Genomic DNA, 12,414 nt, shown 5'->3' with positions numbered 1-12,414 from the left:
TCCTGATATGGAATTCCAGGAAGACCTAATCCAGGAAGAAATGAAACATTTTTATACATATTTTAAATAGCTCTTTTCCCCTAAGCATATACAAAAAAAAAATCCCATTTTATGAAAACATGTATAACAAATGCATAATCATGTTGGCTGACTCAAATAGATTCCTGTAAAAAATATGCTGCTCAGTTTTGCCAGCCGCTCATTGGACCCCATTCTGGCCTCTTTGAGTACAATTGCTCCTCAGGTCTCGGGTATCTAGCCATCACATTTCTTTTGGAGCGGCATTATCCCACCCTCAGCTTTAGTTTTTGGCTGTAGTTCCTGCTGATCAACCATAATTTTCTCAGCAGGCCTGACCTAGACTCAAGCTCTACAGTTCTGCTCCCTTAAAAGCAGAACCACTGGTAAGCAATGATTCTTAAAGCAAAGTACAGTAGTAGTTGTGTGAAACCAAAATGTTTAGTAGAGTGCAACTCTGGTTAAACACGCTTTAACCAGACATACCAGGTGTTTGCCAGTTTTACACAAGGGGATCATGGTAGATCACCATAGTCCATCCCTGTACCTCATGTACCATTTCTTTCCCCACCCTGTTTCATGGAAAGTCTCCTTTAAAAATTTTGTTTGTTTGTTTTTCTTCTGGGTTTTTTGGGTTTTTGTTTTTTTTTTTTTAAATATTCTGATTCCCAGCTATTTTTGTCATTGTCTATTGCCTGATTTGCTAGTTCCCAGCCCTAGCAGAGCAAGCCTTGCAACATCTCGGAGATAGGAGTTCAGGGTCCTCAAAGCTGGGTGTCCTTATCTCATTTGGTTTTCCCCTTCCTGTTTGTTCTTCCCACAGCTCCCTTTTATGTTAGATCAGTGCATTCATGCACCGAAGTCTCAAAATTCAACATGCATTAACCTCCCCTTACTAGTCCCATGAATTGCTCATAAAATTGTCAATATACAGCTGACAATTTAGATGGCAGCTCCACACCCATATCAGTGCCTAAAACAATAGAATGAACCAGATGTTCATCTTGTACGGACTGGTGTAGCTTTGCTGTAAATGAAGTAGTGTGGTTTTGTAGTAATTGAGTGGTTGGCCCATTTTATTTAACTTAAGTTCAAACATGGATCCCTTCGCTTCTTAAAAGGCTCTGGATGTCCTCTGTGGTCTAAATAGGAGGCCCTAATGGGATGCATGAATTCATGCCCTTAATCCATTTTGACACTGAAGATACAGATTATATTACATTATGCTTGCTTTTGGTAATGACCATGTAATCCCATAAGTTTTCTTTGATGTGAAAGCGTGCTTTGGAGCAAGAAGCAGAATTACAAGCTTATTACCTATCCTACGTTCCATGGGTTAGTCCTGGATTTGGCCTTGCAGTCCTGGTGAGCTTACCTGTCTTCTACATATGGCACTCCTGAACACAAGCAAAACTAATCAGACTGAAGCTGTCGGGATGCTGACAGATTTAGGCAATAAATAAATAATAATTACATAAATTAGTTTCCCCAATCAGCAGCTGCTTCCTCTCTGTCTGACACCACTTCTTCTTTCTCTTCCTGCAGTATCTCACTTCAGTGTCAGGCAGGGTTCTTTGGGTAGATCACAGAATCATAGTATCATAGAAATTAAGGACTGGAAGGGACCTTGAAAGATCCTGCTTTGGGCAGGAATAGTGCTGAGATCAAATGATCCCAGCTAGATGTCTGTCCAATCTCCTCTTGAAGACTTCTGTGATATCTTTTATTAGACTCGCTCAGTATTTGGAAAAAAGTTCTTTACAAGCTTTCCAGCACAATTACATGTCTTCAGGCTGCACTGCAGTACAAATAGCACAGCAGAGACTCAACCCCCAGCATTGGCTATTGCATGAGACACTTTCCAACTTGCAGCTGCAACAGATAGTAAAGTCTACCTTGACAGGATGGTCTGTTCTCTTACCCATTCAGTTCCAGGCCTCTTCTGTTTTCTTTCTTCTTGGAATTCAATTACTCTTTCTGTATTCCTTCCCCTGGCATCTTGCATAGTCACTGTGTTCTTTTTTTATCTTATGGTCTGTTTCTTTAAGTCCCTCCTCCATAACCCACTTCTGCCACGATGCTCATGCGGCATTTCCAATGCTGTTAAAATATACCAGCAGCAATAGAACACCCAAGAGAGCGTTGATTTAATTAACAAACTATTCTCTATTGGAATTGTGGCCCTGAAATTCCCTTTTTTTTTTTTTTACTGTGAAGATATTTGCCGTGCTAAATTACTGTGTTAATTACTTGTCAGCTGTGTGTTCACTACCAAGTTCTGCATTTGAATCAATTGCACTTGGAGGCAAGATTTAAAACATTTCTTTAACTATCACATGGTATCTCTGTCAATTAATGGCTGCTGCATTGTTTGTTTAGCTTTAGTTGAAAAGGGAGCTCCATTCCCAAGTGCATGTGTCTGAAGTTCACATTCTGAGTGCTGTGACCAGAGAGGGAAATGGTTGGGTTTTACGGAAAGCCCAAGCAAAGCTGTTCACTTTGCTGAGAGTCATTCCACTATCCATATGCCTCCACCTCCAAATACATGGAGAGTTTTGTAAAGCGATTTCCCACATAATTAGGACCAGTTTTACTCTCTCTCGCTGGTTTCGCTCCTGACTTCTTCTAGGATACAGCTTGGAATCAGCTAACCAGAAGCAAATGGGGAAGTGTTTTTTTCTTGATACAGGAAGCAATCTCTGGGGTTTAGGGTACCTTGAAGGAGTTCATGAACTTCCTTCTTGGAAGAGGAATTTTTAGATATACATTATACTGATCCTGTTTTTAAAGAATCATCCTATTAACACCTGATGTCTGTCGTCTTGTATTTTTTGTTCTGTCTTTCTTCCACTTGTTACCATGTCAACCAATGTGAATCCAAAGCCTGTTCATGTTCTGGAATACTAAGTATATTTTTGGTTTTGACATGTAAATTTTCTTTCAGGCCACTAGACTTTCTTTCCAACATGATTACTTTGCAAGTACTCTTCCCAAGTGCATTAAAAGTGCCCTAGGAGGCAGTGAGAGAAGGAGAATTCTTCATTTGCAGTTATGGTCAGGAACTTTCATTTCTTTTGTTCTTCATTCCTTTTTCTTTTTGGTCTGCTATCTCTATCTCTCCTTAAGAGTCATTCTCCTCTTTCATTTTCATATCAATTGAACCACAGCATCTAAAAAAAAAAAGGAGTTGGTGCCTTCCTGTGTATTAAGCCTTCTCTTGCATAACGTGCAGCTGTCTTGTGTCTCACTGCAGCATTCAGCACTGAAATACAAAACCAGTAGGTGGATCAAGGAAATGTTGTCATTTGTTTTGTGCCGCATTCAGACAGTATTTTCATGGCACATGGTCATTTTTATGTACAGCTTAGTATTTTACATGCAGCATCTTCTCCTTGCCCAGCTTAAGAACAAAAGCAAGTGTGCAGCAGGTAAGGCTGTGACTGACACTGTGGGAAAGCATTAGTAAAGATGCAGAATCAGATCCAGTAAGGGAAACCACAGGCAGTCTGGCTTAGATTATCTTTGGCCTTTATGAGGAACATTCAACGCATAAGGAACCAACCTTCCACTTGTGTCCATAGTGCAAGGCTCAAGGTCATTCAGAGTCCCTGCATTCTGGAGAGCACAGGGACTACTCCTGCCACATGCCCACAGTGTGTACATTGTCTCAAAGGAGGAGGCAGGACTCGACCTTGATCTTCCCTGCCTCCTTCAGGAGCAGCATACAGAAGCAGGGTGTGCCATCCTGGACATAGGGGCAACACTTGCATCCCTTTGAAGTTCAGGATAAGGATAGACTTTTCTCTGAACTCTACCCTGAGTGGGTCAGTTCCAAACTGTAGCTGAGTTTTACACATGCAGCGGAGCCTTCACAGACGTTTTCTTTGTTGGTTTTTTTGGTTCAGTGGTCAGTAACTAACTCCAGCAGGATTAAAATCTGAACTCAGTAGGGAAGTGCTCAACACCATAGGAAATACAAAATTAGATGAATTGTATGGGCTTGTCCAGCAGCCTTTCTGTTAGCACAGGAGCCAAGCCAGTAGGCTACTTGTCTCTCAGTTAAGAAAGCAGTAGTTTCCAAGATAAACCACCTAGAACATTTAAAAAAAAAAAAAAAAAAAAGCTTAAAATGAGATAATTGCAAAGATTGCTCACTGTGAAGAATCACTGTAAAGAAGAGACTCTGCTCATGCTCTGTCCAGTATCTAGCAATTTTTAAAAGCAGGTAAATTAATTCATAAGCCAAAGAGGCCCATATTATATTTGTCTAAGAGCATTCAGAAATAAAATCATTCCAGCCACAAGTGTAGGTAAGAGCACTTCTGGGCTGGCTAGCACAGCATATATTTTGAACATAAGGTAAAACTATGCATTAGTTATCATCAGCACATTTAAAAAAAAAAAGGAAGTTTAGATTTCCATATATGCATATAATACATTCACATACCTCACAGCGCAGGCCATCCTTGTGGTGTTCTTGTGTTTGCACAGTGGATTTAGGGACCTCTGATCCCAGCCCACCATCTCCTTTGCAGCGTAGCTTCAATGGAGCAATACAGTCCAGGGCTTCCTCAGCTGTTCCTGCTACCAACATGGCACTTTTCCTCAAGCTGGCATAGAAGATGCATACAAGTTAACACAGCCTTAGGCTTTATTAATTATCTGCTGGCTTCTCACTGATTTGAGGGTGCTGAAATGTGTGTTCCATATGACTCTCCCTTTTGTATAACCACTGTGAAAGCTGTGTGTGTAATTAATCCTTTGCTTCAGTGGCTAAACACTGAGCTCTTGGTTAAAAGAAGAACCATTAATTCCCCCTTTGTGAATCTTGCCCTTAAAACATCTTTTAGCCCACACTAAATTTGCCAAGGTCTTGTCAGCACATTACTTCCCATTCCAGAGATCCTTAATGTCAGAGAGGTCCCTCCCTGCTGTCCAGGCCAGGAGTGGCATGATGCTGTGAAACCAAACCTCTTTCCATGTGCTCTGCCTAAACATACCTCTTTATGAAGAACAAGGGAGTAATGCTAAAACTGGGGGCATGGAAGGGAGGAAGCATCCCCTCTGTGGAAACCTGCGGACTCTTCTGTGTACCAGGTGGACTCTAAGGCATGACAGAGGAAGCACAGGTCTTTGGATGTACTATTCTTGCAGGTGGTTCTCCCATCTTAGTCCCACAGTGCTATATGTCAGTAGAAGATGATGTTCTTCATGGTTGCTGGTTAGTTTCTCATCAAAAGCCAAACAGTAGGAGTACTGCAGTCAGTATACTGACTTTCTTGGGCCCAGAATTTGTCCCCAAACATAGCAGTAAGTGACAACCAATTATTTGGAAGCTGATAAATTCTAAGCCAATAGTGTTGCTTCAATGTAATTTAACAAGAGAGATTAAATAAAACACACCAGCATAGGTATTTGAATTGTAAACTGTTTGTGGAAGGAGCTGTATTTTTTCTCTTTCTTTGTTGGAGTGCCTGGTAAGGTGAAGTCTTGGTTCATGAGTGGGGCTACTGGAGTAGATAGTGCTATAAAGAAAATACAAAATAAGTGTCAGCATTAACTTTAAACATCTTAAACTTGCCCTAAGCATAAATTGAAAGCTAAATTGATGATAGTTAAAATGATGGGAGGTCGTGTGCATTGGCTGTACAACAATTGCTGCACCAGTGAAGATGAACCAGGGTGAGTGCAAGCTGTAGGGAATATGCAGGAAAATGGCAGTGTGACTGGACAGTGTGCAGATTCTAACCATCATATTAGCAATTCCAACTGCAATGATCAGATCAGAGTTATTTTTGAGTATCTGACCATGTTGCTGCCAAATTCAATTGAATTAATAGCTGACATTGACAGAGCTGCTTTGGAAAAAAGTCTGTACTAGAACTAGTGCTGGCTTCTATTATCTGATTGTTGCTTGGGGCACTAATGAAGGAGAGCTGTGGTCTAAATAAGAGAGGGAGAGGGAATGAAAAGGAATTTATTCTTAAATCACTTTCACAAAACTAACTCTTCCATTTTTTTAAATTTTTAACAAATGCTTATTTTTCTTGAGTAAAATAGGCCAAAAAGCTGAAAGATTGTATTCTGGCTAGTCCATTCTCAGTGTGAGTTCAGTAAAAGATTGGCAGGTTTCATAGCTGGTAGGGTTGGAAGGGACCTGAGCAAACCATCAAGTCCAACCCCCTGCCATGGCAGGAAAGAGTACTGGGGTCAAACGACCCCAGCAAGGTGATTGTCAAGCTTTGTCTTAAATATCCTCAGAGTAGGAGCCAGCATCACTTTGCTTGGAAGTTGGTTCCAGATCCTAGCTGCCCTGACAGTGAAGTAGCGCCTCCTGATGTCTAACCTGAATTTACCCTCTGCCAGCTTGTGACCACTATTTCTAGTCACTCCCTGGTAGTGCTCAGGGGAACAGGGACTCCCCCACTGCCTGTGTTGTGTGAAGGGTCTTGTTATACAGTAAGGAAAAAATGAGGTTATTTCAGAGAAGAAGTACTTCGTCCTTAGATCTATAAAGCAAAGTCATTTCACCCCTATTCTTGAAGTTAATGGAGCTGTGGGAAGTCTTCCTGTGTTATGACTTCTGAGAGGAGGGCTTGGCCCTGCTTTTTCCCTCCTTTCAGTGAGGAGGTAACACCTGATGTAAAAGCTTTGGTAATAATTAATCTTTGAGGCTGTATAGTGGTGGAATTGGACCTTGCCCTTTGCCTTTTAATTGTTTCACTTTGTTGTAAATTTTGTATGGGGACAGGTGCAACTGCTGGTGTTTTGAAAGCATCTAGATTCCTAATTAAATGGAAAGTTTAGCAATGGTTAAGCTCTATAGTATAATATTATTTCCTTTTTACAAATAGAACAAGTAGAAAATTATGAATATCCTATGGGTATTTTCCATTAGGAATAATATAAGTGTACCAAGCAAGGACTCTGGTCAATTAGCCAGTACATCCCCTTCTATCCACAGGCATGTTCTGTCTTCAACTACAGAGTGCCCAAAGAGAAGGAGCAGGCAGCGTTCAAGAGCTGCCTGGTGATTCAAGTCTTCTTAGTGTAGCAGCAGCATCCTCATCTTTTGAGGCTACAAAATCATGCAAGAAGAAGTAGGAATGGGAGGTAAAGCAGTTTCCTTTCTCCAGCCCTCTTAAAAAAAAGAAAAGAAAAATAGAAAGAGTAGTGGCCCAGAATTAGGAATGTGCACAAAATAATTCAGAGTGAAACCGCCATCAGGTCAGTGCCCAGTGGTACTGAATGCTGTGTCTTTGTTGTCCAGTCAGTTCTCAACAGCTTTTGAAAGAATTCTTTAGGCCAATTAAATCCTGAGCAGAAGTGAGAATAGGAGGAGCCAACGCAACGACTCCAAGCATTATGTATTGCTGAGCCAGGAGCAGGAATTACTGTCTCTGGATTTTGCTAGGAGAGCAGGCTCACTGCCAGCACTTGCTACAACTGGGGAAAACATAGAGTACTAACAAGATTTGGCAGTGAGCATGCTCTCACAGCAAGTCTTTCATTTTCTGTACAAGAGCAGCCATTCGGCCTCAAGATGTTTTGTGGTAAGGGAAGGAGGCCAGCACCACTCTTTACTGAAATGCTGTTATCCATGCTCAAAGATGCTCTTCTCCTCTCTGTACAACATTATAGCTGCTTGCTGTGACCTCACATCCCAACTTATCTGCATGATGGAAGCCATAACTTGGCCTAATATTTGACGTTCAGCTTTGTCATCGCCAGTGGCAGTAGGATAATGAAATATTCCTGTATAATATGGATCTTTGCGGATGACTTTTTAGAAGAATTTCAGCAGTGCATTCATATACATGGAAAAAGCCAATGAGCGTTTGCTGTGGATATCACTAGCAAACAGACCAGGTTCAAAACAGTTTAATGAAAGAAAATGTTGAATATTTATGCAGCTCCTTATTTAGATGAAAGCTGTCATAAGCAGAACCAGCTGTCATTGGATTACTTTCATTTCAACTATTTGGAGGCTCATGGTTAAGTATTCTTGCCCAGTTCCATTATGTGCAATATTTTTAAAAGTGCAAAGAATTCTTTTCCGAAGCTAAAAAAAAACACAACTTAGAGGTTTTTATGTTTTATTTTTATTTGTTAGTTGCTGAATTCTTTAACACCAGTATTATCCTATGATGCACGGTATCATTGAGGAATTTGTCCATGAGTCTAGTGATGATGAAACTTAAATTGCAAAGAAAATCAGGTAGCTTAGAGGTTGATTTAGAGCTCATCTACAACTTTGGCTGTCTGTTTTGAAGTGAACCACCACATTTCTGTTACATCCATCAGTAATAAGAATATATAGTAACAAAGATTACTTTACATTGGGGCATGGTTGAGATCTGCTTGGTTCCAAACATGTGACAACTTGCCAAAAATAAGTGTTTCTTCCCCTGCACCCACAAATAATTTTAGTATTGTGTGAAGAATCAGTCTAGTTCCTTCCTCATCACGTTTCCTTAGGATTTTTCATAGTAGCAGCTTGAAAAGGGACCTATTTTTGCTTTGGTGATTTGAGGTGCTGCCTCACTCCAATAAATGGGCTGCATGTCAGTGGATTATCTTCCTTTTTGTATTTCAGGGAAAGTCCTATCCACTCTATGGTCTATTTCCCACAGTTTGGAATCCCTTGGTTTACTTGGATTATAACAATCTATGGAGGAAAATGGATGAAATGGGCAAAGAGGTATGACATGAACAGTTATATATAGTATGTTCCATGTACTTGCATCCAAGAGTCTTGGTGATATCTTGAATAGACATTTATTTACTATAAAGGCTCAGAAAAATCCTTTTAGAACCTCTGCATTCAAGAAACAGTAGCAAACAATGAACAATAATATGGTGCAACACAAAAAGGGTACAGTAAAGGCCAGAAGTGATGTTGTGGCTAAAAACTAGAAGTTGAAATGTATTTTATTATTTACTAAAGATTGTACTTAAAGAATTCAAGCCCTGAAATACAGAGGACTAGGTTATCTGTGTACAGTCTGCCCTGTGAAAAGAATATAGCTAGATGCACAGCCCCAGGCAAAACACTGTACCTCTCAGAGATATGCATCCTGCCTTGCCTCAAAGGAATATTGAGTAATCTATACTAGCAGCACAGTTCTGCCTTGTGTTAGCATGGGAGTGCTGGCCAGTGCACTGCAACAGGGGCAAAGCTGAGGCTCCACCTACTTGATCCTATGCAGCCTATATACATAGGGCTTGCTTGTACATGCACCAAGTCCAGGAAAAGCACGTCAAGAGAGTGTGTGGGTGGATATTACTTTTTTCTCTTGAAGTATCTGTTGTGCCAGTGTGGATGCTCCTGCTCAGTCATCTAACTAGGGGAGGGCAAGGGGGTGCGAGCCCTGAGCACTGGTTAAGGAGAGATGCTGGAATGGGTGCTGCTATACTTGCAGCTGCAGGCTCCAGCTGTGGAGCTGAGGAAGAAGCTAGGGGATGACAACAGGGAGACTCTGGGGTTCTGGCAGCTACAGCCTCAAGGAGAAGGAGCCATGGGAGTGGCCCCCTAGCACCAAATTAAGGTTGTTATATCTTCACCAAGCAAGGCAGTACCTGGAGGAAGGGGGCGGGGATGCAGGCAAAAGGCCTCCTTGACTGGTTGGCACCTTCCCTCCTAGCTGTTGTGACCACCCCCTGCTTCTACCCACTGGGTCCTGGACACCTGCTAAAGCCCATAGCTATTCAGCACAAGCCCTACCAGGTGTACCTCTGCTCTTGCAGCCTGGCTGAGACATGCTATTTTTAAACTCAAAATGTGTAGGTCATCGAATTTCCTCTGAACTAAAAGAAATGTGTGGAAAGGCCTCCCATTTTTCAAATACCCATCAACTACCCCATGCATTTATAACAATCCCAAAGCCCAGCCCCATGAAGACTTAATGCATACAAATAATGTTACGTGGGGAGAATGAGTTATACATGTGTAAAAGATGCTGCAAGGGCAGCTCCAGCTGAAGGCTGTACTGACACCATCTGCTTTTCTTCAGAAATATCTTTCTTTTGAAAAATTTTGAGTAAACAGTAAGATAGTTGATGTGCTATAATAATTCTTTGCAATGAATTAGAATGAAATATGCAGTTCATTTTACAGCAGTCTGTAAAAAGCCCTAAATCACACTGGTGCAATTCTAGAGCATTTCCGTGAATAACAATGGAGATGGTTCAGATTTTCACCATTACAAGTAGTCAGAGCAAGTTTGGCCCACTGCAATAGATGACCTCCCTGCCTTCAAACTAGATGTGATTGGATAACAATATACTCTGTGCTACATCTTTAATATTTTTTTTTATTTGTAGATCCCTGCTGAAGCACCATGGGATGCGCCACATGCTGCAGAGTGGGACAAGATGACAATGAAAGAGCTCATCAGCAAAATTTGCTGGACCAAGTAGATCCTATTTCATTAACTCTAAAACGTGACCTTAAAATAATCTCTGTTCCTTAACAGATTGCATGATGTGGCTATATGGGGTATGTCCAAACAAGCATGCGTGTGTGCTTTGTGGTGCATCAAAAGGTTCTCCATGCTGCATGTTTGCAGTGTTGATCCAGAATTAGGTACCAGGAAGTCCTGGTATCTTAAAAAAAGGTCCAAAAAAACCTGGGGCAGCACATATGGCTGGAGCGTGTGCTGCCCAAAATGAGCCTGGCTGGCCAGACCCACAGTCCAACTGCTAGGCAGTGTGTGCCCCCCGGGCCCCAGGTAAAGCTGGGCCCCCTGGGCCCCAGGTAAAGCTGCTGGAGCCAGCCCAGGTGCTGGCCCCAGCATCCCCTACCCCAGCCAGGGCAATTTGTCACATTCCAGAGCTATTTGTCTCTGGTAATATTTGTCCCCAGGGAAGCACATGTGTGCTTGTCTGGACCTGCCCATAGTGAGCTTAGCAAGGGTCTAGTCATGCTCCTATTGTCTTCAATTGGGGCAGGATCAGACATCAGATCTTCAGACAATCCAAAAGTGAAAAGGATGGGAAGTGAGAGTCAAAGCTGCAGAAGGAGCCTGACAAGTTAGAAGCGTCTGAAATAGATGAAATGGGATTCAGTAAGGACAAAGGCAAAAGGGCTAACCTATGAAAACATAATCAAATGCTTAAGCAAATAATGAAGAATAATTGGGTAAGCAGTAAGAACATGGGGTAGGTTGTAGAGATACAGTAGAAGATAAATTGAGTGGATTAACAACGCTGCACTGTCACAGGAAAGGTGAATGCCATATTAGATTGTCTCAACAAAGGCTGCATGTAACCATGTAAAACAGGGTTAAGTAAGCATTTCTCTTTATCTGGCATTAGCAAGACCATAAAGATTGTGGGCATGGCAGTGTGGTGTATAAGAAGGGACACTGAATGAGAGCAAACTCAAAGATGATAAAAAATTATAGGAGTTGTGAAAAAGATGGACTGTGAGAGCAGGTTAAGAGAGTTGAACCTGGACTGTAAAATCTGGAATTAATGGCAGAACTCTTGTTACCTCCAGTGAGGCTAGGTTTTCACTCATAAAGCATATGGATGAGTCCATAGCTTTTGTTAATGTGGAAGTATCTTTCATCAACATATATAAGGATATTGAAGGTATAAAATGGTAGTAAGCATATGTAGCCACTTTACAGCCATTAAGGGCATGTCTTCACTAGGGGGAAAAAAGTATGTTCTTAATGTGAGTTAGCTGACTATTATAATTATTCATTTAATAGGGGTGCACCAATAGATATTTTGGGGGCCAATACCAATAGGCGATTTTTAAAGAGGCATATCAGCCGATCTGATTTCCGATTCAGCTGAGTTTGTCATGGTGAAAGGGGAGGGGAAGGGAAGAGGTATGGGAGTGCAGATCAACGCCCCTTGTGGTAAGGGAGGCAGTGGGGCTGGGGTAGGCACTGCTGGAGCAGGGTGGGTGCAGGATGGAGCTGCGGCTCCTCTGGGGGGCATGGGATAGAGGCGGCTCCCAACGCTGCATGCTGTTCATCTGGTGGCTCCCACTGCTGCTCCTGCTGGTTGTCTGGGAGGGCACAGGCAAGCGGAGTGTGTGCCCCTGGATCTGCGCAGGGTGGGGCAAGAGGGGCTGCAGCTACAGGCTGGGGACCTCACTGTGCTGCAACTGGAATGGGTAGTGGCAGCACTGGGAGGGGGCTACAGTGAAATTTGGGGTGGCTGCAGCCCCCACCCCATAGTCCCCTCCTAGAGCTACCACCACCTACTCTGAGCACAGACAGCACAGGACAGCCCTTAGCCCCAGTCTGCAGTTGCATGCTGCCTACCCACCCAATGCAAATCCAGGGGCACATGCCTCACCCTCCCTGTGCCCTCCCGGACAAGCAGTGGGAGTCACCAGACAAGCTGCCGGATAAGCAGTGGGAGCCACCCCCAGCCTCC

General features: G+C 42.4%; 1 protein-coding gene across 2 annotated transcripts in view; it reads left to right on the top strand.

Annotated features, from left to right (window-relative positions):
* LOC109305902 (amine oxidase [flavin-containing] A-like) overlaps positions 1 to 12,414 on the top strand; it is a 57,408-nt gene that overhangs the window by 22,119 nt on the left and 22,875 nt on the right. For both annotated transcript variants that reach the window (XM_019529068.1, XM_019529067.1), the window contains exons 4-5: positions 8,615 to 8,719; positions 10,342 to 10,433. In XM_019529068.1, coding sequence (XP_019384613.1) covers positions 8,615 to 8,719; positions 10,342 to 10,433 — 197 coding nt within the window. The remainder of the gene's footprint in view (positions 1 to 8,614; positions 8,720 to 10,341; positions 10,434 to 12,414) is intronic.

The sequence above is a fragment of the Crocodylus porosus genome, unplaced genomic scaffold, assembly GCF_001723895.1.
Source record: "Crocodylus porosus isolate Cpor-Errol unplaced genomic scaffold, CroPor_comp1, whole genome shotgun sequence".
Taxonomy (NCBI): Eukaryota; Metazoa; Chordata; order Crocodylia; family Crocodylidae; genus Crocodylus; species Crocodylus porosus.
Note: the sequence above shows the minus strand (reverse complement) of the source record. Positions and strands in the feature narration are given on the sequence as shown.